The sequence below is a fragment of the Pterocles gutturalis genome, unplaced genomic scaffold, assembly GCF_000699245.1.
Source record: "Pterocles gutturalis isolate BGI_N339 unplaced genomic scaffold, ASM69924v1 scaffold41950, whole genome shotgun sequence".
Classification (NCBI taxonomy): Eukaryota; Metazoa; Chordata; class Aves; order Pterocliformes; family Pteroclidae; genus Pterocles; species Pterocles gutturalis.
In genome coordinates, this window is record NW_010144813.1 from 12,372 (window position 1) to 34,548 (window position 22,177).

Consider the following 22,177-nt stretch of genomic DNA (forward strand, 5'->3'; position numbering starts at 1 on the left):
AAATGAACAGCGTTGTAAGGTGACAAAAATTAGTGGCTCTTATTAGATTTGTTAGTAGAAGCAACATTTCCCCAAAAAGCAACATTTTCCTGTGTATTTGTTTGTGCAGAAATCAGTTATGGTCACTTTAGCAAGATGTTATACATATAATACCTGGACAAGCTTTTCAACACAGTGTAAGTTCACATGTTTTTAAACACACAAAGCAATTCAAGGATGAAAAAAATGAACATATGTGCTATTGTCAATTTACTCCTAAAAAGCTTTTGTCTTGCTATCTTAAATTATGGTTTAAACCATGAGTTTATGCAATTTATCAAAATGCTGACATATAAAGAAAAAGACAGTAGAAGTTCTGGGAGACATTAATGTACAATTTTATTAGCAATTTACAATAGACATTTTTATTCTCTATGCATTGTCTCCTTGAAGTTTGGTAAATGCTTGTTCATATATAAAACTACATGAAGCTTTTTGTAAGCACTGGAAATTGTGAAAATCTAAGTGCTACAGTATATTTTGTAGTGATTAAACACGTTGTCCAGAAGAGTTACCAGCCACTTCAGTGAAGCACTTCTAAAAAATGTTTCTGATCAAGTTCAAAAGCACCTGTTCATAAATAACGATTGATGTGCTCATGTCCATCATACTGCTAAGTATAACTGTCTCCAATATAAAATATCGTTTCAACACATTTCTCCACATGGACAACTAGATAATCTAGTCATATTTATTTTAACCAAGGCTAATACAAATTTACAAGTAAAGTAACTTTAGGATTTACTCAGAATAATTATTTTTCAACCAGAAGCTTTACTTTGGACAACGCAGAAGTATATTGCAAGTGACATTCTGCAGCAGAAGCTGGAGGTTTGAGAACAACAACTAAAGACTAAATATCAGCAATACACGCTCTTACAAGAACTCTGACCATTCTGAATGTTAACATTAAAGACCAGGTACGTCAGTCTGTGTGCCCGTCAAGCAATCAAAACCTCCACACAAAGAAAATGAAAAATATCCCACAGAACACAGTATTTCAGAGAACATGTTAGACACTGGCATGACATTTCTCAGATCAAATTGGCAACTGAAATTTAACATCCACCTGAGCTTGTTTTGCTAAGCTTACTATTTCAGAGAGTTTCACCACCTGAAAAACAGAAAATAAAGATTTAATTTCAAAACAATCCCAATGTGACTGAGCTGGACCAATCTTTTTAAACAAAGTCATGCCAGAGAATCAACAGCAAGATCTTAAAGGTGGGGGAGTATTACTTAGTCCAGTGCTTTTTAATCACCTTTAAATACAGGATCAGTCAAGTCTTTTAGAAAACATGTCAGAGTTATACAGTGCCTGGTTCTCATTTACAACCAAGTATTTTGATAAAATACTGCAATTTTTAAACTTTATGTGCCACCTTGTTTTCTTGTGAGGTGTCGGCATACCCACTCATAAGAGATTCTATATATCTAGAAGCTATTTCTCCTCTCAGTTTTTGTTGCAAGCATTTCTGGATCTTATTTTGATACCTCATGGAGCCTCAACTTCTCTTGTATAATAACTCAAAATCTCTACGAATTCTTTCCTGCTTAGAATCAAATATTATAACCGAGTAAGTGGTTCTTTAGGCAAAAAAGATTCAGAACTATAAGTTTCCCTGTGATACAAAATCCACCAGATGCCTCCTAATTTTTTTCAGATTAGAAATGTTTGTCTTCAGTTTTGCTACGTTTGTAGAATGTTTTTCTTGTCTGAATTACCTGACTTCAAAAGCACCTAAAATACTAGTTAGCTAGAATAATTCATAGACATCTGTTGAATATTTAGGTAGAAAAAAATACTTTTAACATCACTGGTTATAATCCCTGCTTTGAATGCTCAGCTTATTACTCTGATCTGTCTTCATCCATGTGTTTATCCCATTCATTGCATCATCTTACATAAACCTGTTTAAGGAATTACCTATGGGCAATATACAAAAATAACTATAACCCTTTCAAAAAGTGCTTCTACAGATATGAATAATTTAAGATTACAAAACTAATTTTAACTCAATTTGCACGGCTCCATGATTCATCTGAGAACTTTAGATTCACCATCAGCTTTAGAAGTTGCATTACAGAGATGCAATATAGCTTAAAGACCCACACATACTCCTAGGGAAGATATCCATGGACCTAACCAAAGCTTGATCAGCCTAACAGCACTTAATAGTATTCTGTAAATTAAAGGGCCGTAAGTGTTGGGCTATGCAAATTCTTCCTCCACAGCAGCTTTTAGAGCGTCAGCCCCGGGAAACAAAGCAAAACAAAACATATACAAAAAAAAATTCACTAACAACCGGCCCAAAATTCTGAATATCTAATTACCTTATGAGACAACAAGATTTGGTTTTAATCATGCACACTGAAACGTAGTGGTCTATCAAATGAAGTGTTATATTGCAATCTTCAGCTGCCTCAATTTAAGTATTTTCTTCCAATTAATAAAGTGAAGCTCTTAGCCATTCCCCTGCCAAGGAGGGTGACTGATCTGGTCATCCGCCTGTTTTATTTTTTATTTCAAACCTATTTTTTAAACTCCTTTTCAGAGGCAGATGGATGGGAAATCTAAGTTCCAAACACAGAAATTTCTGGTATATAATAGCTTCTGACTGTGTAGTTCTCCTAAAAAAACATGTACTTACTAATTTGTAAAACATTTGCTTCAGATCCTGATAATGACCAGCACTGTGATTTATCCTAAGCTACCTTTAGTTGACTGCATGGAAGTTCAACTTTTCAATATTCTGGAACAGATGCTATGTTCTGAAAGGAATATTCGTAACCAGCTATCTTACCATTTTTGCAGCTTCATCCAGGTCATCACATGCAAGGATTTTGAGGCCACTAGCTGTTATTAAAGCTTTGGCATCATCAACTCGTGTACCTTAAGAAACAGATAAAATGCTACTATTACTGAATAGGGAACTACTACTTCTAGAGTATTCTCATATTTTCTAGACAGCCTGTTCCAATAGTAAGTTAGTGAATAAATATCTACAAGACAACTTTAGTAGTTATAAAAGCAAGAAATCTTTTTTTATTAACTTGCCAGTCTTTATCATCTAAATTCAAGGTTTGCCTTCAGCTTACAGGCAACTTGCTACGCAATATATAAGGTCAAGAATATTTGTCAATATAGCCAAAAACATATTTAACACGTACAGAAGCACACTCACCTTGCAACCGTACCACAATAGGTATTTTTAGGTCCAAGTCCTTTACTGCCATAACGATGCCTTGTGCTATCACATCACATCGCATAATGCCACCAAAAATATTTACAAGAATAGCCAGTACCTACAGAATCAATGACAATATTCACATTAAAAATGGCCAGAGGCACATCAGATAAAAGCACCACTCAGCCTTTCAGCCTAAGGAAAATTCAAGCTCCATAAGTGTAGTAAGGGACTCTGCGAAAGATAGAATACTTCTGTTCTAAAAAACATCAGCAATAAAAGTACAGTTCCATGAAGTCAGGAAAGCCCTGCTGCAAAAATGCCTGTTTCAGTACACTTTCACATTGTCCTTCAGTCCAGCATGAGGTGCCATTTCTCTTACTCAGTGTGTATTCTGTGTAGCTACTTGAAAAGACACACACTAATTTTCTGTACAAACCTAACATTGTATATTACTTCAGAATACTGAGCATGATTAATAGAGAGCTATTTGATTTTCTTCAAGCACATCAAACAGGTGAAACTTCAGTAAAATCATTTAACTACTTAAAAAATTTACAAAAAATTTACAGAACTCATACACAAGACACTGTTTATACAGTCTACTTAAAAGGTATCATGCTTAGAGATAAGCTATCTGAAATATGTTTTATTCAGGAAGACTAAGCCTGAGGTTAAGGGAAAGTCTTTTCCTACTCAAGTGGTGGAAAAGAGGGGTAAAAAGATCGCAGTCAATGGTGAAATATGGAACAAAGCAGGAGCAAAAAATGGGTGGACAGCCTTGGAGGACAGAATAAACTTAAAACATTAACGTGCACCTGGTTAATAAATAGTAGCTTGGTTCTCATTAGCTGTAATCAGACTAGCTCGTCTGTGTGACACTGTTCTCACTTCTGCTACTAATGGGTAGAAGCAACTTAGACTGGCACCTCAGAAGGCTGTTCCAAACAACCCCTGAACTGAACCCAGAGTGCAGTCCATGACACCAGCGGGCTGTTCTGCTGTTTGACTTTCAGCACCAGCAATACCAGCTACAGCTATTGTTTTTTGATAAAATACTGAGCAGCTGAAGGAAGGCAGAAAGGGAAAGATATCTTAAGTGTGTTTGGACACCCTCTGTCCATGCATCAGTAGAGAACTGTCACTGCAAGAACTTGTCCCAAATCAACAACCCACAGATTCTTCCTTGTTTCCTCTCTTCTTCTCTCTGCAATTCAGGTGCTCTGTGCCTGTGTCCCTCACTCTTCCTCATTTTGCTGAAAGCACATGAAGAAAGAACCCAAAGATGTCAAGCCCTGCATTTAACAAAAATCTTTTCAATGGGGAAGAGATCATGCTCCTCTGTAACATCACTCACTATTTGTTTCTGGCCCTTTCCAAAGATGATCAAGTGGTGCATGAAATTCTGGTGCACACGTAGCATACCATTAACAGGTCTTGCAAGTCACTCCCACCTTTTTTGGTTACCTCTTTTTTATATTTTTCTTTCTTTTTAAAAAGTCCCAGACTGCCATCGAGTTCCCACTGGGATAATGACCTCTATGTTGACCATGAATCCAGTCCTCGCATTGTCTTTCTGGGATGGTGAAGCTCTTCCTCTAGCTTCAACCAATTTATTACTTTAATAATATTCAAACACTTCTGATAAACTTTCAACAGCATAAAACATTAATACCCTTCCAAGTCCTTTAAGAGGTTATTTTATCTTGCATTACCTGTAATTAGTGCCTTAGAAACCTGTTTGTGCATAGCAGAGAGAATATTAATCTCTACAGCCCTATGCACAACACAGACCCAGTTGCAAAACAGGCCAAAAGAAAAAAAAATAAAAAATAACCCCATCTGTACACTGGTTTCTGTTTAAACAGCAGGCAGAAGGAGTTTCTGACTTAAAGATTTCTGGAAAGATTCAAATACAGCTCTACCTTCAACCAGAGGACACAAAACTGCCTACTCAGTACACAGCCAAAGAACATCTCCATTCTCTTCCCTTTTTAATTCCATGCGTATAAAAACATGTTTCCTGGAGAACATGCACTAATCATCGTCTTTCACATCATAACTTGTTTTACCACTGTGTAGAACCTTGATATGCCAACTCTTCCCTCACCTTTTTATCAGAGGTAATAAGCTTAAAGGCTTCTGTCACTTGATGCACTGTGGCACCACCACCAACATCAAGGAAGTTTGCTGGAGTTCCGCCGTGAAGTTTAATTATATCCATTGTGGCCATTGCTAAACCAGCACCATTGACTGTATGAGAATAAAGATAACATTTAGGAATTCAGTTTATAAATCCACTAGGTCATTTAAAGTTCATTAAACAGAACACACCTAAGCAGCCTATGTTTCCATCCAATCCGATATAGTTGAGATCCGCTTTTGCAGCATCCCTGTCTCTTTGATCTTCCTGTGTCCAATCCTGCAGATCAAAGATCTTCTTCTGACGATAGGCTGAGTTACTGTCAAAGTTTATCTTTGCATCCATACACATCACTGAAAGGAAAAAAAAACAAACCATCACTTAATACTAGAATAATAGCTCAACTGCTACATGAATATGTCAGATGCTAAGTCAAACCTGGCAACTAGCTCATGCAGTCCAAATTTAAAAGTTTTGCTGAAAAGACACACTTAGCACTGCATGTAAATACAAGATTCTCTCTAGTGTACCCACATAATCAGTTAAGGCCCTTTAACTGCACAAAAAGGGAAGATAACTATTTCTTGAGACACTCTAAAAACACAGAGGCTTCCAACAAGCTGTTTGATAAATCTGGGCAAATTATGTTTCAGTAATTACCACAAAATTAATCCCTAAAGAAGGTCTCTGGTCTGAGTTCCTTAAATCTCTTTTAGTTTTCTGCTTTTAGATTAAATATATAGTATATGTGTGCATGCATGTAAGCACACAGGAACACAATGAAAAAACATCTGAGCTGGAAGAAAAGGTGTCAAAAGAATACACACAAAAGTTTCACTTAGATATAGCAAGTGACGTGAAAAACCTACAGTATTCTTTACATCAGAACTAAGTTTCTATCTGTACAAATGTAAGACTTCATTTCCACCCCTCACTACAGATGATGTAAAAATGACAAGGCATGAGAAACAGATCAAAGAGACTGCTCCATACTGTTCATTTAAGCAGCATTACTTAAAAAAAAAACCCAACACAATAACAGTAGAGCAATTGTAAGCTTCAATGAAGGAGCTACATTCATGTTTAAATTTAAAAGTGTTGTACCTGAGTTCAAGTACAAAAATTCTCCACAGATTTATTTTTTGGTGAAGAGTGGAATTGGCTCTGATTGAATATTAACTATTCTGCAACTGGATGTGCTAAAACTTGATAAACATCAAACACCTACAGTCTTTCAATATATCAAACATCAAACTCAGTCATTCTGATGCCTAAGTAGTAAAGGTGGGAGATTTCTAGAAGGCACTACTATTCTGGTTACCTTTTCAGTACCAACTTTGAATACACAAGATGGCTCAAGTTTCAATTCATGAATTTTGAAAAGACCCAATTTCCAGGGATGCCTTGTGCTGTGTAGCCAAACACTCAAGTGTGGAAGATGTGTTATTTTTAAATAAATAAAAACTAAAAAATAAAAACCCAGAAGTTATTTAAACTTACGATCCTATTTAGCAATTACGCAGATTATCTACTGTGCTTAGATTCTCAAATTTATATTAAATATTTTATTAAATTCAACATACCATGTTATTAATGCTAAGTCCTCTTGCTGTACACAGCTGAAGTTCTAGTAGTGTGAAGCAACTTAGATTTACAAAAATGGAAAGCTGTTACATAAAGAATATGAAGAAAAAACATTACCAACTCCTGATGCATCTTCCACCATAGGATTTATTTCTATCATGGTAGCATCATACTTCAGAAAGAGATTATATAATTTGATCATATTTTCAGCTGCTTCATCCACCAGATTAGGAGGAAATCCCATTTTTTGGGCAAGCTGAAAGTAAAAGACTGGTTATCAGTTAACTGATGTTTGGGGTTTGATTTAGTTACAAACTAGGAATGTCCCAGTTTAGCTAGTATATCCATATCAATTGAATTTTTTAGATGTAAAACATTTCCTGTCCTCCTGGAAAAAAAGTAACTCTCAGGTTTGATGAAAAGATTGTTTTCAATACAAAACACTACACTCATCCTAAAAAAGAGACAGTAAAAAATCATCACCATATGCCTTTACAAAGCTATATAAAAGCCATATAAAGCATTGCCACACAGAGTTGGATTTACATTGACTATCACCTGAAAATACTTAATCTAGTTCAAATCTGTTTCAAAATGTCAAAAGGATTTTGGACAACTCAGCAGGTTGAATGCATGCACACTTTACAAAATTTAGAAGCAACCCCCCCATCCTCGCTAATGTGTAATTTTCCACATTAACAATTACCCTAACAGCTTGCTCCTTTTTTATGCCTTCTACTATATCAATGGGTTCCTTAATTATCGCATCAGGATTCTCTGCAGCAACATCTTCAATATTAACACCACCCTGAGAACTGCCTATCAGCACAGGACCCTAGAACAAAAAGGACAGAAAAGAAGGCATAAGCAATTTTATACCACACAACTGAAACTTAGTTCTTCCCATAAGATACCTCACAGTGATAAAATCTTCTTGTTAGTTGGAAATTTTTTTATTTGGGCATTTTACTTGTATGCTCTCACTGAAGACAGTGTTACTATACATTCAATACAACTATATAAAACCTTTTAATAATACTTCCCAAATTTTAACATGTGCATTAGGTCTAATTTCTTTTAACAACTTTTCTTTGTATACACTGTAGCAACAGAGCAATTAACACAGACATACTAGTTTTAAATTTTGATAGAATGATTCAACTTAGTAACTGTATACGTTTTATGCTCTAGGTTGTCACCAGAAAAAGAACAGCCTTCTCATCTCCGCCTTCTCCACTCACCCCTATACAAACACACATTGAATGCCAAGCACTCATTTATTAATTCTGCCATGCTCCAACCCCAAGGATAAATCCAGGTCTACAGAACCTAGTGACAAATTACTACAAACTATTCCTGTTCAGAAGGATCACAAAGCTCAATAACTATAGCCATCACTGAAAATAAGTCATGGAGTTCTGACAAAAAGCACTCAATTATTCAATAATAAAAGAAATTAAGAAACTAGAATTGATAACAATTGCAGCAGAGATTTTTTATAAAAGCTATTTAAATCTCACTACCAGGGAACCTAAAAATCTCTCCCCATGGAAACAGTCCTCCCATTTGCAGTAAAGACAGGTTGACATGATACAAGTGAGTATATCTTCCCTTATCACAACATTTGCATGGATTATGAGAGCTGGTGTGCTGAGGCAACACTTCATACCAGCACAGGTCTTAAACAGCCTTATAACTGCTGATCATTAATTACAGAAAGCGTGACACTGCTTAATAACCATAACACTCCCCTCCTATCACCATCCCTCCACACAGAAACATATAGATGGTGAATTATCCTACAGCTAATATCATGGTTCAACACAATGAACATTTCTGGATATTCATACCCTGAACAGAGTGAGGAAGCTACAAACACATTATAAAAATAACTCATCATTCCACAGAATTGACCAAAGTCAACAGTTTTGCTTAAAACATAAGTCTTGCCCTTATTGGCGAACAACACCCACGACATCAAGTTCCACTTTCAACTGACTGTTTTACAGACTTTTTTCCCCTCCTTAAAGGAAGTGGTTTGCAACAACATCAGGAATACACACTGTGTGCTATTCAACCTTCACACTTCCTTCTTTTCAAAGGCACTTCCTCACCATAAGCATCCTAGACAAGTTAGAGCAACTACAAGCACATCGAAAAACATGACTTATGAAGTCAGCAGTAAAAATACAGCACATCCCTCTCAAAAGACAATAATCCACACAGTTATGCTCAATATACACTAGCAAGATTTATTTTTATATAAGAGCAAGTCAGAAGAATGTTTCCCGTCTTTATCCGATTTAAATCAGTTACAGTAAATTTTCATACAGATTCTTGTTTGAATAGTACACAATTTTAATATTATAAAATCCATACATTCACAGTATTTTAATGCCACCTTGTGGTAAATCTGGGGTGTACTGTAACATTTGGATCTTCCTGGTTTTATTATAGAATACAACAAAATGTAGGTGCCCAAGTCACATAATTGGACTAAAACCCAACACAACTAATATTTTCCTATCAGAAAGAGGATGGAACAAATACAATATTTAACTCCTAATTAAAAAAAAAAAAAAAAAGAAAGAAAAAAGAGTAAGACTAGCTTCTTCATTCCTCCACAGAAAATTATTTCATACTCATGCCAGAGATACTCCTCTAATTACCAAGACCAGTGCCTCTGCAAACTCTTAAGCATCTCAATAGACCAAACTCAGTCTTTGTTGAGCTTCAGAAAAGAAAGTTCCAAGATCTGCTTTACCCTGGCTTTGTTGAAGTTATTTAGCGATTCATGCTCTATGCTCCATAATAGAACACTAGTCTGTTAGCAAACACACTGATGCGTTTCAGTAACTGGGTTTGAACTGTAGCCTAAAAAGCTACATAGCCACACATACAGAACGTATTAGCAGGAGACTATGGTTTTCATCTTCCTGAAAGGTCTGAAGGCAGACCTCTAGGCCCAAATCTTCTTACCAGTTCTGGAAGAGTATTGGCATAAGTAACCTACAAGCACTCTCAAAACTGAGGAACAAACCTATGCACGTCTAGGAACCTCCACACACTGGAGAAAAAGAACGCTTGATCTATCCAGAACCATTGTCTCTTCCAAAATACTTTTAATTATCTTGTTCCTGACACTCTTCAATAGTGTATACACGTACATGCATACACACAGCTGTATTATTAAACTAAACTCTAACATGAGCATCTGGTAGACAAGTGCAAACTAAAACCAAAATGAAAATAACCCTCTCATTCTACCCACCTTCCCTTCAGCCATATGACTCTGAACTTCAGTTGGGGCTACCAATACTCATTTATTACTCCTTAAATTTAAACTGTAGCATTACTTTTTTAAAGCATTTAAACACTAAGGTAATCATATAGTCAGAGATACTAGGAAACAAAATCTAGCTCATGTATATTCCTGATTTTCAAAGGCAAGTGATCAGTACAGTAAACATTTTGTGTTTTTTTTTTTTTAAATTAAGCTATAACAAGTTAATTAGTTTACTTCTATTACTACTCACTTGAAACGACCTTTCCATTGTTATTGCAAAATAGTATTCTCTCCTGGGATATTTGCGTTCACAGATAAATACTTGATTGCATATCCTGCCCTTTTCTCCTGTCTGCTTGGTAAACAACTTCTTTCCAATCATTTTGGAGGAGATATCTTTTGCTTCTTCTGGACTAGAATAAAAAAAGCTCAGAATGTGACAAAGAAACTGCTGGAAAAACAGAAGTACTGTTAAAAAAAAAATCTTACCTAATTTTTGTTATTTTAAGGTTAATAATTAAAATACTGATTTTTAAACTAAGCAATAGGTTCAATTCATAATGTGCAACTTTGAAGTTTTTCCACTCGGTTGGATAATTTAGAAAGAACTTACGAAAAAACTATTTTCACTCCTCCTTTGAGGCCACCTTCAAATGTTCCTTTTCCTCTACCACCAGCTAAAACCTGTGCTTTTACCACAAGATCCTTTGAACCTAGAATGAAAGAAAACACAAAATTTCTAATCTGTGACAACTAAAATGAATTGCCCCAGGTACAATAATAAAGGCTGTTATCATTTACCCCCCCACCCCCCGATTCAAAACACAAACATGTGGATCAAAGACTGTGTCGTAACTCATATAGGTTATTCCAAAAGTCTCAAACCATCCAAAAATGGCAGCTTTAGGTTGTTCTGTGAATAAACCTTGGTGAGTTAGTATCCCAAAGTCTTGATACTCTGAGTGTTCTGATACATCTTTAACACGTGTTTGAATCACAAATGATTAAGAGGTTAATATCTCACAGGCTATCAAGTTGAAACTGACTATCCAACACACCATAATCCAAGATTTTCCTCAATCAAGTAAAAATACCCTATACCTGTAGCCACTATGTTCTCAATGATATGTAACTATGGCACTTACCCAAGTCAATTTGCAGGTCCACTATGGCTTCCTTTCAGCAGAGCACTGATGCATAAGATTGAGTGCTTTGCAGAAGTCAGAGGCCTAAGCAAATCCCCTACTTTTCCCAGAGCAGGCAGAGAAAGCCCTTTAGTTTCCTTTAACTGTTTTTAAATTATTTTCCAAAATATTCTTCTAGGTAAGGTGGATTTAAAAAGTATGAGAATATAATAAAAATCAACCAGGATATTCAAGGCCAGGCTGGATGGGGCTTTGAGCAACCTGGTCTAGTGGAGGGTGTCCCTGCCCATGGCAGGGGGGTTGGAACTTGATCATCTCTAAGGTCCTTTCCAACCCAAACCATTCTATGATTCTATGATATTCTGAAGTGTTATTGAAAGACAAAAACCAAAGGCAAAAAATTCATCAAGTAATTTAAGGGGATAAAAGAAGAAAAACAAAGCCCTGAGTTATTCAATTACACTCAATACACTGCAGAGAGCAGCTAGACTGCATGATGTAAGTGCCTCCCCATTCACATTTGTGCAGCACATCCCATCTTTTCTCATGCCACCTTTAGCTGAGCCACTCTACCCTTTCCGAGTAAAGAAAGAACTTGCTGTTCTCTCAGATGTGAAAACTCAGCCATGGAAAAGCCTAAGAAAACTTACAGTACTCAAGCAAAACTAGCCACTATGTATACTGAAAAACAGTATGTCAGACATAAAAAAGTTGTGTTGACTCCTATTTTGACCTGCATCTTGCCTGTCCAGATAAAATTAAACTTGCATAATATCACAAGCTAGGGTGACTATAAGCAAAGGGAATGCTCAAGTTACTGTTCCTAGCTAATTGTAGATTTTATTTCTTGACTGTCTACCTAACCACAGACCTCTGAATTTACAACCAATATGAAGTTCTTTGGCACAAGAAGCATGAAGGTTATAAACATGCAAGTATATGTTGATTTACTATAGTCTATTATCTAATGTTTCATTCAGTTCCTGAAGATAACTATTTTTTTATAGTTACTAAGTACTGACAACCAAGTAAGTTAACATGCGTTATAAAAGCCACGCAGAACAAGACTTTGGCCTTTTTTAATCATGAGATCAACTTTTATGCAATTACTTCAAGTACAAAGCTTGCTTTAGGAAACACTAAGCACCATCTATAAGTTTATAAATAGTAGCTTTATGGATAAATGAAGCCATATACATCAATATGCAAGCTTAAAAATAAAATTACGTCCACTTGAAGAAAATTTACCTTGCATGTACACACAAACACAAAAATTGGAGGAACTCGACGTATTAGTGTTAGTATAAAAGAGAGGAAAATACTTTCTTCTCTGTGAAGAGATTTTTAAAAAGAAAAACCCACGCTTGTACTTGCTCCCTTGCTCACAGAAGATCCATCGGGGTCCTCTACAAGGATCTGAAGTGACTCAAATATTTAAGATTTAAAATACAGTATTATTTAATTTACTATTTTGAGCTATTTACAGAAGCTTTATAGCTGACAAAGATTCAGAACTGGTATACTTAATTAAGACTAAGAGATTTAACTTAAAATCCACTAGGAAGTTCAGAAGACAGGGTCACATTTCTCCACCCCACTTTTCATATCCTGCACTAAGTCCAGAAAGTAAAAGCTGCTTGCACAGAAAAGTTTTCAGGAAAGCCACAAAGTTCACCCACAGGTACCTTCTTTGTAGCAACTGCTCCTCCTAGCAATAAAGACCAGAATCTGAACAAGTCAGAACCAGATGCCAACTAAAGCTCTGGTAGAATTTCAGCTGGAATATTATGTTTAGCTCTGAGCATGATCATAAAACTAATTTCCAATGGGAAACACTGGTTACCAGGATGATCACTGAAACAAACAGCTTCCCTTACCAGAAAAGACTAAGAGAGCTTGTCACTTCTTTAAATCTATCAAACGAGAACAAAGCAGCAACATGATTATGGTCTTTAGCCATACCTGGTAAGGGACAGAGCAAGAACACACAACCATGCGTACATCATACGTTCTATTCCCTGCTCTACACCAAGCAAAAAAAAAAGCCACCTACCAAGGGAAGTCAGTTTTGAAAAGGTGCAAGAAAAAAAGACACTTTACACAGAAGATAGTGAAGCCTGCCAGGAGACCTGAAGGCAGAACAAGAGATTCAAAAGGAACTCTGCAGAGATGTTCCCTCTGATATTCCTAAAACAACAATTATGAATGACAGGGAGAAATGAAGGGCATGGACTGCACAAAATAGCCAGGCTAGAGATCTCCCTAAATGGCATGTTCTTTTGCCACCATGAAAGGCAGAATATTGGGCTAGATGCACCACTGGTCTGATCCCATAGGATATTTCTTAAGAATTTAAGTGCATTATGCATGATTGCACTTCAGTAACATATAAAGATATCAAAAAAAAAAAGTGTGAGAAAAAACTTTAAACTTTTCACAGTTTTGGTCATAACAAAGTTACCATTGGACTACCCCTTATGCAACAGAATGCAATAATTGTAGCATTAAATGAGCAGGATATTAATGACTTCTAATTTGCTTTCCTACACCACTGCAAGCAAACTAGCTGCTTGATTGCATAAACACATGAAACTTCAAGGATTATTTAACCAGCTATGTTTACAAGCAATTAAGCTGCACAGATGTACCTGAAACAAAATTAAAGATAACATATCCTGAGAAAACCTTAGCTTGACCCATGCAGAAAGTTTATTGTTCAATAAACATTTTTTCCCTGCAGCTCCTATTTAAAGTGACCCTAAAACTAGAGGACAGAAGTGTTTGATCACACACTTCATCTGCAGCGTTACAGCTGCAGCACTACCACGCAGTCTGACACAGCAGAGAACTGCTGATGCACAGTAACCCAACAAAAAATTTGGAAACCAGAACCTAACATAGTTTTCTACTCAGTATCAACAGTTGTGCCATTCTGTTTTACCTACAATGCTTTGAAATACTGCTAGGCTTTTGTTTCAATGAAAAACAGCAGTTTGTGCCGTAGAGCATGTATCCACCTACAAAGTCTGGACGCTTTATGCCAGCCAACGCTACACCACAGCAGCAGTTCTATCCTGCCTGTCCTCAGCTTTTCACACCAGCCTCCTCTCCTGTGCCAGCATAAGCATTTGCGTGATCATGCCTTGAAGCATATCAGAAAAGTGACTCCACTGAAGGCAAAAGCTAACCCAGTGGACAGTACTTGTGCAAGCCTGCGCGCCGTGTGACAAGCACATGCACAGGGACGCTGAAGTGAGCGGGACAGAAAGCAGGACATCTGCTTTCAACAGCAGTAGCAAACTGTAAAGCCTTAGCACAGGGCACTAGAACAAAACACCAAACCTTTAGTACAGCTCATGTCTCATTCAATCAAGCTACAGACCAATGCACAAAACTGAGAAAGAGCATTTGTTAAGAGCTACATTTCCATACTAATGGCAGTTAGCACTAAAAGCATATGTAAATAAAACAGCCTGAAAAGAATCAGGAAATGCTTGGAAAAATAAGAGGTGGTACCAATGAGTACAGGTGCCTGAAATCAGCAGAACACTGAGCTGGCATCTGTTCAGAACAAAATCTATACAGTACTAACACTACAGGTTTCATCTTCAGCAATGGTTTATTAATTAGACAGTGAAAGAGTAATACAGCCAGGAAACATCATGATCTTTATTTCTAGCCACACCGATATTTATTGATTGGAAGGAATAATTTCTGATTCCACAACCTAAGCTTTTGAATCAAGAGAAATGTCCCTTTCTCCTCAGACGTATGCACTGAGATACAATACAATTTTATGATCAATTTATTAAGAGGCAAGATGGCTTGTGTTGTTCCATTGTATTTCTACTTGCACAGAAAGCTTCAGAAAGTCTGATGATCAGGGCAGACAAATTTTATTAAAATGTTCTGCTTTACAAGCTTCCATTCTGATTTTTGCCAAATTGCTTTAATTGCCACTTCTCTGCCCAATATTGACTGTAGCAGCAGTATTGCTTTCCACATACTATAAACACCTTCGCAATAACTGTGCAAGCCTAATGTGTTCTGACAAAACAGCAACAGTAAAAGGCAGTGACAGGTTAATAGCCCAAGGGCCAATCAAGTTCTGAACTACCATTCACCTGCAAACTTACCCTGGGAGACAGAGAGTGACCTACAACTTTTGCCTCAGTTACTCTATATTTAAAAGTTTTTAGTTCCAGGAAGAATATCACTCCATTTATAATGCAAGCCATTTTTTTTTCTTGTTGCACAGATATAAACTAACTCTAACTTTAAACAATATTGTTGTATTTACTGGAATTAAGGAGGGAAAAGATGGGCTTGTAGCTAACAATGGATTATCAACAGAAATCTCAACATAAAAGAGTATACCGACCCCAACTCTGCCAACACAGGCAGAGAATCTCTTCAGAGTACACTGTCCATGTTTTTTTAATAAGTATGGTTATTTAGAACTTACCTTCAAAACCACATTTTTTCAGCATTTGAAACTTTTGAGGGTTAGAAGAATCATTGCATGTAACTCAAAAGTATGATTACTGAAATAATTCTGTGCCAGGAATCGTCATACTTTCACTGAAAGGACGATACCAGTCAGCAGAGCGAACAAGATGTTTCACGCCTATTACGAAATATTATTTTCTACACAAATACCTCCTGACATTAATCAACTGCATTAAGTTTTTTATCAACTCACAAGACAGGTTTGTTTTCGTCAATAGCTCAAGTTAAGCAATTAAAATACAGCAGTCAAAACTTGAATCTGCTGGTTAGATGAGTTATTTGAATTAGTGAACTATTATCAACAACATGTTTTGATATTAGAACTTCAAAGGAATGAAGTACTATAGAAGAAAGCAAAGGCTGAAGCAAAATGTAAGCTCTGGATGCCAAAAAAGTAGTGTTTGCCAGAATTCAAGTAAATGTTGGGTTTCTAGACTACTACTGCTGCTGGTTATGTAGAGATTTTGACCAGGTAAGCAGGAACATAATTGGAAAAAAAACCTATGTAGCACTGACCACTACAGCAGGGGGTTTTTTAGCACTTGGGAGTTTCTACACAAGTTTGACACCTTAGATATCCATGTTTTACAGCACCTGAGTAAACACTGGAGATTCAGGCTCTACAGACAACCTGAAAGACATCCGTTAACATAGTCAAGATAATTCACAAACAGGGAAAACTGATAATGGCAAAACCAACAAAAAGTATTAGGAACAAAAAAAAACTAGACAGTGTAACACAGAAAAAAAACTTAATCACAGACTACCAAGGAAGGTGTGGCATACACTAAGGAGAAAACCACCCCAGCTTTTGTGTCACTGTGCCTGGAATACCTACTCTTTCGAAGAGCTAATAAAGAAAAAGCTAGTATTTTACCTAAGAAAATCATTGCACACATGTACTAAACTTTGCTTTCTGACTAAATCAAGCCTGAGATCAACAAATCTATTTATAAATCTCCCTGGGTTTACACATTACTTTTTTTTTTTAAAACAGATACAGGTTGCATATTTAAGCAATGGACAGAAAAATAAAATAATAATATTGAAAAGAACTTTAAAGGTCTGAAAAGAAACATCTATTAATCACAGAACTGTCTGCAGGAATACAGGCAAGTCAATTACTTGAGTCATTTTGTAGAAAGCATACCAAAATCATACTTTCTTATAAACCACACTAATAAGGAGATGGACTAGTTCTCTTAAACTGCAATAGCAAAAGTAGCAGCAGACTCCATTGCTTTCAGTTTCCTTTCAAGAACTCTGGTGTAGAAAGGTAAAATGTTGTGCATTCAGTTTCTCAACACCTCCTATTCTGTATAGCTTTATATTTTGCTAAAATTTGACAGTCTGCCATGAGCACAAAGTCATGGGATTCACTATCTTAAAACCCTACAAAACTACCAGAACACAAACGCTGCTTCAAGACAATAATAATTTCAGAAGTCTTACCTCTCACATCATCATGCATAGAAATATATGCTTTACCTAAAAGAAAAGCAGGCTTTTCTACAGGCAGACAATATGTCACTCCCCTCCACACAACTGCCAAGAGAGGAAGGTGTCAAGAAGCACCAAAACTTCAGTTACAGCAATACGTATGTATTGTTTTAACAAACAGCAATAGTATAAATTTCAAAGAGTGTGTTCTGCTGACCTATCTGCAATCACACTGATGAAGCATCTGTTCTTCAAGAAATAGTCTTTAGGTTCATTAGTCATGTTCCTGACAAAAAATGTGTATCAGCTTCTAAATCAGCACCAGTCACAGTGCTAGCTGGAATGCACGCGTAAGCTGAGAGCAAACCATAAACTCAGAGGCAATCAAGATGTACTGCAGCCTCTTATCAACACTCTGGAACAGAAATTACTCAGCTCACTTTTTCAAAATTTAAGTGAGCCACTCATGTAACATATAAAGAGCCACAGATTGCAAAGCTCACAAGTAACTAAAAATACTTCTTTTTTTAATCAATAAAGTCTTAAAAGACTTCATCAGTTACAAGTCCTCTCGGCTCTGAGTAGAATGCATTCTTTAAGTGTCACAAATGGGATCTGAAGATCTTGACTGGGGACAGTGAACTACTGGAGAAAAACTAAGTGAGCAGTGACATTTACAGGAGGTCCAAACCTGCCACCAGGGACTGAATTACTCAGTAGCAGTTATTTCAAAAGACTACACAGTTTCATGAACCAGTAATGGATAGCAGGTTACTTGAAATTAGATGGAGGGCTCTTAATAGGGAAAAGCAGCTTTTGCCAAGTAACAAATTCCAATGACGACTCTCAACAGCCAGACACATACAAAAAGAAAAAGCTATATGGAAATCAATGGTGTGATAATTACAATGGCCAACCTTCCCATGACACAATATAAAAGATTTTTTTAAAATAGAAGCATAACAGTAATCAGTTGCAGAATGCAGCTAGAACAGAAATCTGAGTTGAAAAGGCGCACTTTAAGAAATCCGATAGCTGCAGCAGAAATCAATTTTTTTTTAAAAAATAGCCAAAATCATTGCTCAAAAGTTTCTCACAGTATCTAATTTCATCTCAGTTTCCTTTAAAAATATTAGAAAAATGTTTTAGGGAAGAAAACAATGCAAGTTCAAATAATGTATTTTACTTCACATATGTTTCAAAATCACTTCACAGACAGGTAAAAAATTTGCTTTCTTTAGGACACTGTGGTCTTTAGCGAAGAAAATACTTAGTACAAGAAAGACTGGTGAGGTGGAGAGGAAGCAACCTTTCTGGCTTACAGACTATTTCATCTAACTTCATAACTCTTAGAATGAAAATCTAACAAATTCTATTATTTTTGTTATTTAACGAATATTTAGTGTATTCTTCTAACTAACCTCTAAGATAAACTGCAACATTTGGATGCCTCAGCTTGATTCTACCACACACTAGTTACCTTTCAGTGATAATAACCCTTGGTATGGTTAAGCTTTGGCTTTGTTCATACAACAGGGTTACACTGATTTACCTACAGCCACAGCTAAACTGTGATAATCTCTGTTAATGAGAAGGTCACACTTCTTATGCACTAGGATAAAAAGTTACCCATTTCTATACTGGACTGAGGTATCTGCAAAAGGAAAGAAATCTAATGCCAAACTCAAGTTTACAGAGAGCAGGTTTCTGACTAAAGGTTATCAGGAGCATGGAGATCAGCACTAGGGAGACAGAGCAAGCAGTATTATCAACCAGCTTTGTAACAGTTTAGACAAACACTTGAAAAACCAGTTTAACACACAAAAAGAAGCAAAAGATAACCTTGTATCCAACAGAAATAACTCTTACACAATAAAAATAAACAATGAGCAGGTGGACACAAAAAAGTGAGGTTTTTTTCATTCTGATAGAGATTTGCTTTGGGTGTTTTTTTTTAAATACACACCAAATGAAACCTAGTGGGGAAATGGCTATGATAACAAAGAAATTCAAAACACTGGTGCAAAGAATAATCTGTCACCATTCAGAATGGGTTCTGGACAATGTTTGAGCAATACCTCAAGAACTCAAGCTCCTTCAGTGTGTTCTCCTTTTGAGAAGTCTTCCCTTCCTCATCTGAAGTACCAAAGAAAGCCATAACATCAAATATGCAACAACTTAAACAAAGTGTATGGCTGACAACCAGAAACGCTAATTCCTCTATTCTAGCTTACTAAAGGATGCTAACTCACACACTTCACAACTCCATTTTTCTTTACCCCCAAGAAATTGCACAGGGTCACATACTCCACGAAAAAGGCACACCTATGATGCCACATGGATGGGATGAGACAGAGCTATAAACCAGCAGTCAGACATACCTACTTTGCCATAGGTCTCCTCTCTGAACAAAGAACCAGGAATCCTGATCTGCGAGTTCCCCTGCTGTCTATCCAAGAGCCACCAGCAAAGGTTGTCTCATACGCCACTAGCAAGAGGTCTGTGCAGATACTAATGTAAGCAATGGGGTATGCCCTGTTCATGAAGTTTAGATCATGCTACAAGCTCACTCTTAACAAAAGCAAGGGACTGAATTTTAAACCACTCTCAGACCAGAAGTGTTAAAAACCTTTCTTTTATACTAATGACATTACCATTTTTTTATAATTTACTAAGAGGAACAACACAAAGATGGCTTGCAGACAATACCTGAACTTCTGGGACATCAGATCTGGCAGAAAAACAGCTTTGCAATTCCTTTCTATACTACAAAGCAGTATAATGTGCTCAAGAAATAAAAGAAAAAAAAAAAAAAACAACAAAAAACCCTTATTTTCCAGATCCCATTTCTTGCATTAAATCTACACATAAAACTGAAATGAATCTAACAAAACCTATAACCTCAGGAATCACTACAAATGTATGCATTTGGAGGTGAAAAGAGATTTACGCATTTACATATGGGAGTGGAACAGGACAAGCAATGGCCTCTATTAAAACTGTGTGACGAGCCTACCACATTTTTTTCCAGGGGGGAAAAAGCTCTAAACTTAAAAATAATAGTATTAATGCCACCAATGATAGAAGCTGACTTCTATGTTATACCCAAATTAAATAAAAAAATTTTACTATGACACATAGTAGGTAAAGTGGCAAATCAATAGGCAGAGTCAATTCCTAAATTAAAGCTCCACTCTAAGTAAGCATTTGAGCATCAGGCAAAGGAAACAATGCTTCTTCATCAGCCAGACAGGAATTTAGTATATAACTACAAGCCATCAAAGTCCTCCCCTCCTGCATGAAGTCTTTGCTTTCTGACAGGACAGCATGTTCACAAAGGAATAAGATTTAACCCTTCCTCTGCAGCCTAAAGGTAAGTATGCTTTGCATCTCCTGCTCTATAGATCTTGGACTACAGAAGCCTTACCTGACACCACCGCTGAAGCTCTTCACACAAGATTTTGTTTCACCTTGCTTGAAAGCAAAAAGAAAACCAGGACTTCCACAAGGTAGAGTCTATTGCTCATCTCAAAGTATTAGTCCAGGTGTTGTGGTTTAAACCCAACTAGTGGTGAACACCATGCAGCCACTCATTCTCCCCGCTCCTGATAGCTGGATTTAAACCACAAGTTCTTTCTGGCACCCAACATGGGGCTCCAGAGGTTAAGAACAACAGATTTGACCAGAATGTGTTAAAACAAACTTACTATAAGCATTCATTATGTTTCCTTGGATGTTGCTGTGGAGAAAACTGTTTTCTTTGTTTTATTCATTCTGGGAGGTAGCTTTGGAGTTGAATGATGTAGCACCTTATTTGCCATTTATGCTGTTTGCTGGTGCAGTTATTAAGAACATAATGCTGCTGATTAAGGGTACTCTTTGGTTGTGTTGTGTGGCGGTAGCTTATGGTGTGATAAAATTAGTAATTGGATGGACTCTGTCCCAACCAAAACCAGGCCACTAGGCTAATACAATTTAAACCTGTCCCATTCCTTCTAAACAAGACTCACAAATATCTGCAGCATGAAAAAGGATCTGCAGCATTTGGGATACGGGAATGATGGTGCCTGAAACATATGTTCACAGTCTTCAATGGAAGCAGAGTCAAATCCTTCCCCATCGGAATCTCAGGGACACAGTTTAGCTCCATAAGCCAGACTCAATGCACAACCAAGAGTGTCTTTAAAGGAAGGTCACTTCTGAGCAATCTTAAGCATTATAAAACTTCATATTAGGAAGATATCAGCTCTAAAGTAAACATTTAAATCTGGAAGAAATTTGCTTCACAGGAAAGGCTCTCTTAAAGAGAAGGTATATTCAGAACTCCAATAAAAGTCTTACCAGGAAAGATAGAAAAAGTAGTTACACCTTGTATCAATGCCATGCCTATATTGTATATGTTCTCTTTAATATTATACCTATTTCTTTTGCTATTTTGTAAGCTTCATCTGGTGTCCTGGCTACTAGTCCATGTGGAACAGAAATGCCAGCCTCCTGCAACAGTCCCATGCTCAGGTATTCATGTAGTGACAGCCTCCTCTGTTGCTGTTGTTGCACCTGAAACCCATGATTACTGAGTATTCCTGGACTTCCACCAAGTACCTGAAGGGAAAGAAAAGAAAAGAAAAAAAAGAAAACAAAAAAAAACAAAGAACATGACTGTGTTTTGAAAAGTGTTCTTTGTTTAGATTTTTTTAAGCGTACATATTAAACAAGTAAAGTTCAGTCTACCAATGCAAACATCTGGATGCTTAATTCTAGACTTGTTGCACATTACCCTTCCGCGTTAGTCACTCATGTCAGGTCTGGTATTGGGTTTTGGGAGGTTTTTCTTTGGGAAAGA

At 36.7% G+C, this 22,177-nt stretch overlaps 1 protein-coding gene across 1 annotated transcript; it reads right to left on the reverse strand.

Annotated features, from left to right (window-relative positions):
- Nucleotides 1–350: 350 nt before the first annotated feature.
- On the reverse strand, nt 351–21,932 carry SUCLA2 (succinate-CoA ligase, ADP-forming, beta subunit). The gene is made up of 10 exons (XM_010085205.1): nt 21,753–21,932; nt 10,854–10,953; nt 10,491–10,653; nt 7,661–7,789; nt 7,072–7,210; nt 5,562–5,723; nt 5,338–5,480; nt 3,225–3,345; nt 2,844–2,932; nt 351–1,153 (listed from the first exon to the last, which is right to left on the reverse strand). The coding sequence occupies exons 1-10, from the start codon at nt 21,841–21,843 to the stop codon at nt 1,079–1,081; spliced, it is 1,212 nt and encodes a 403-aa protein (XP_010083507.1). The 5' UTR covers nt 21,844–21,932; the 3' UTR covers nt 351–1,078.
- Between the last annotated feature and the right edge of the window lie 245 nt (nt 21,933–22,177).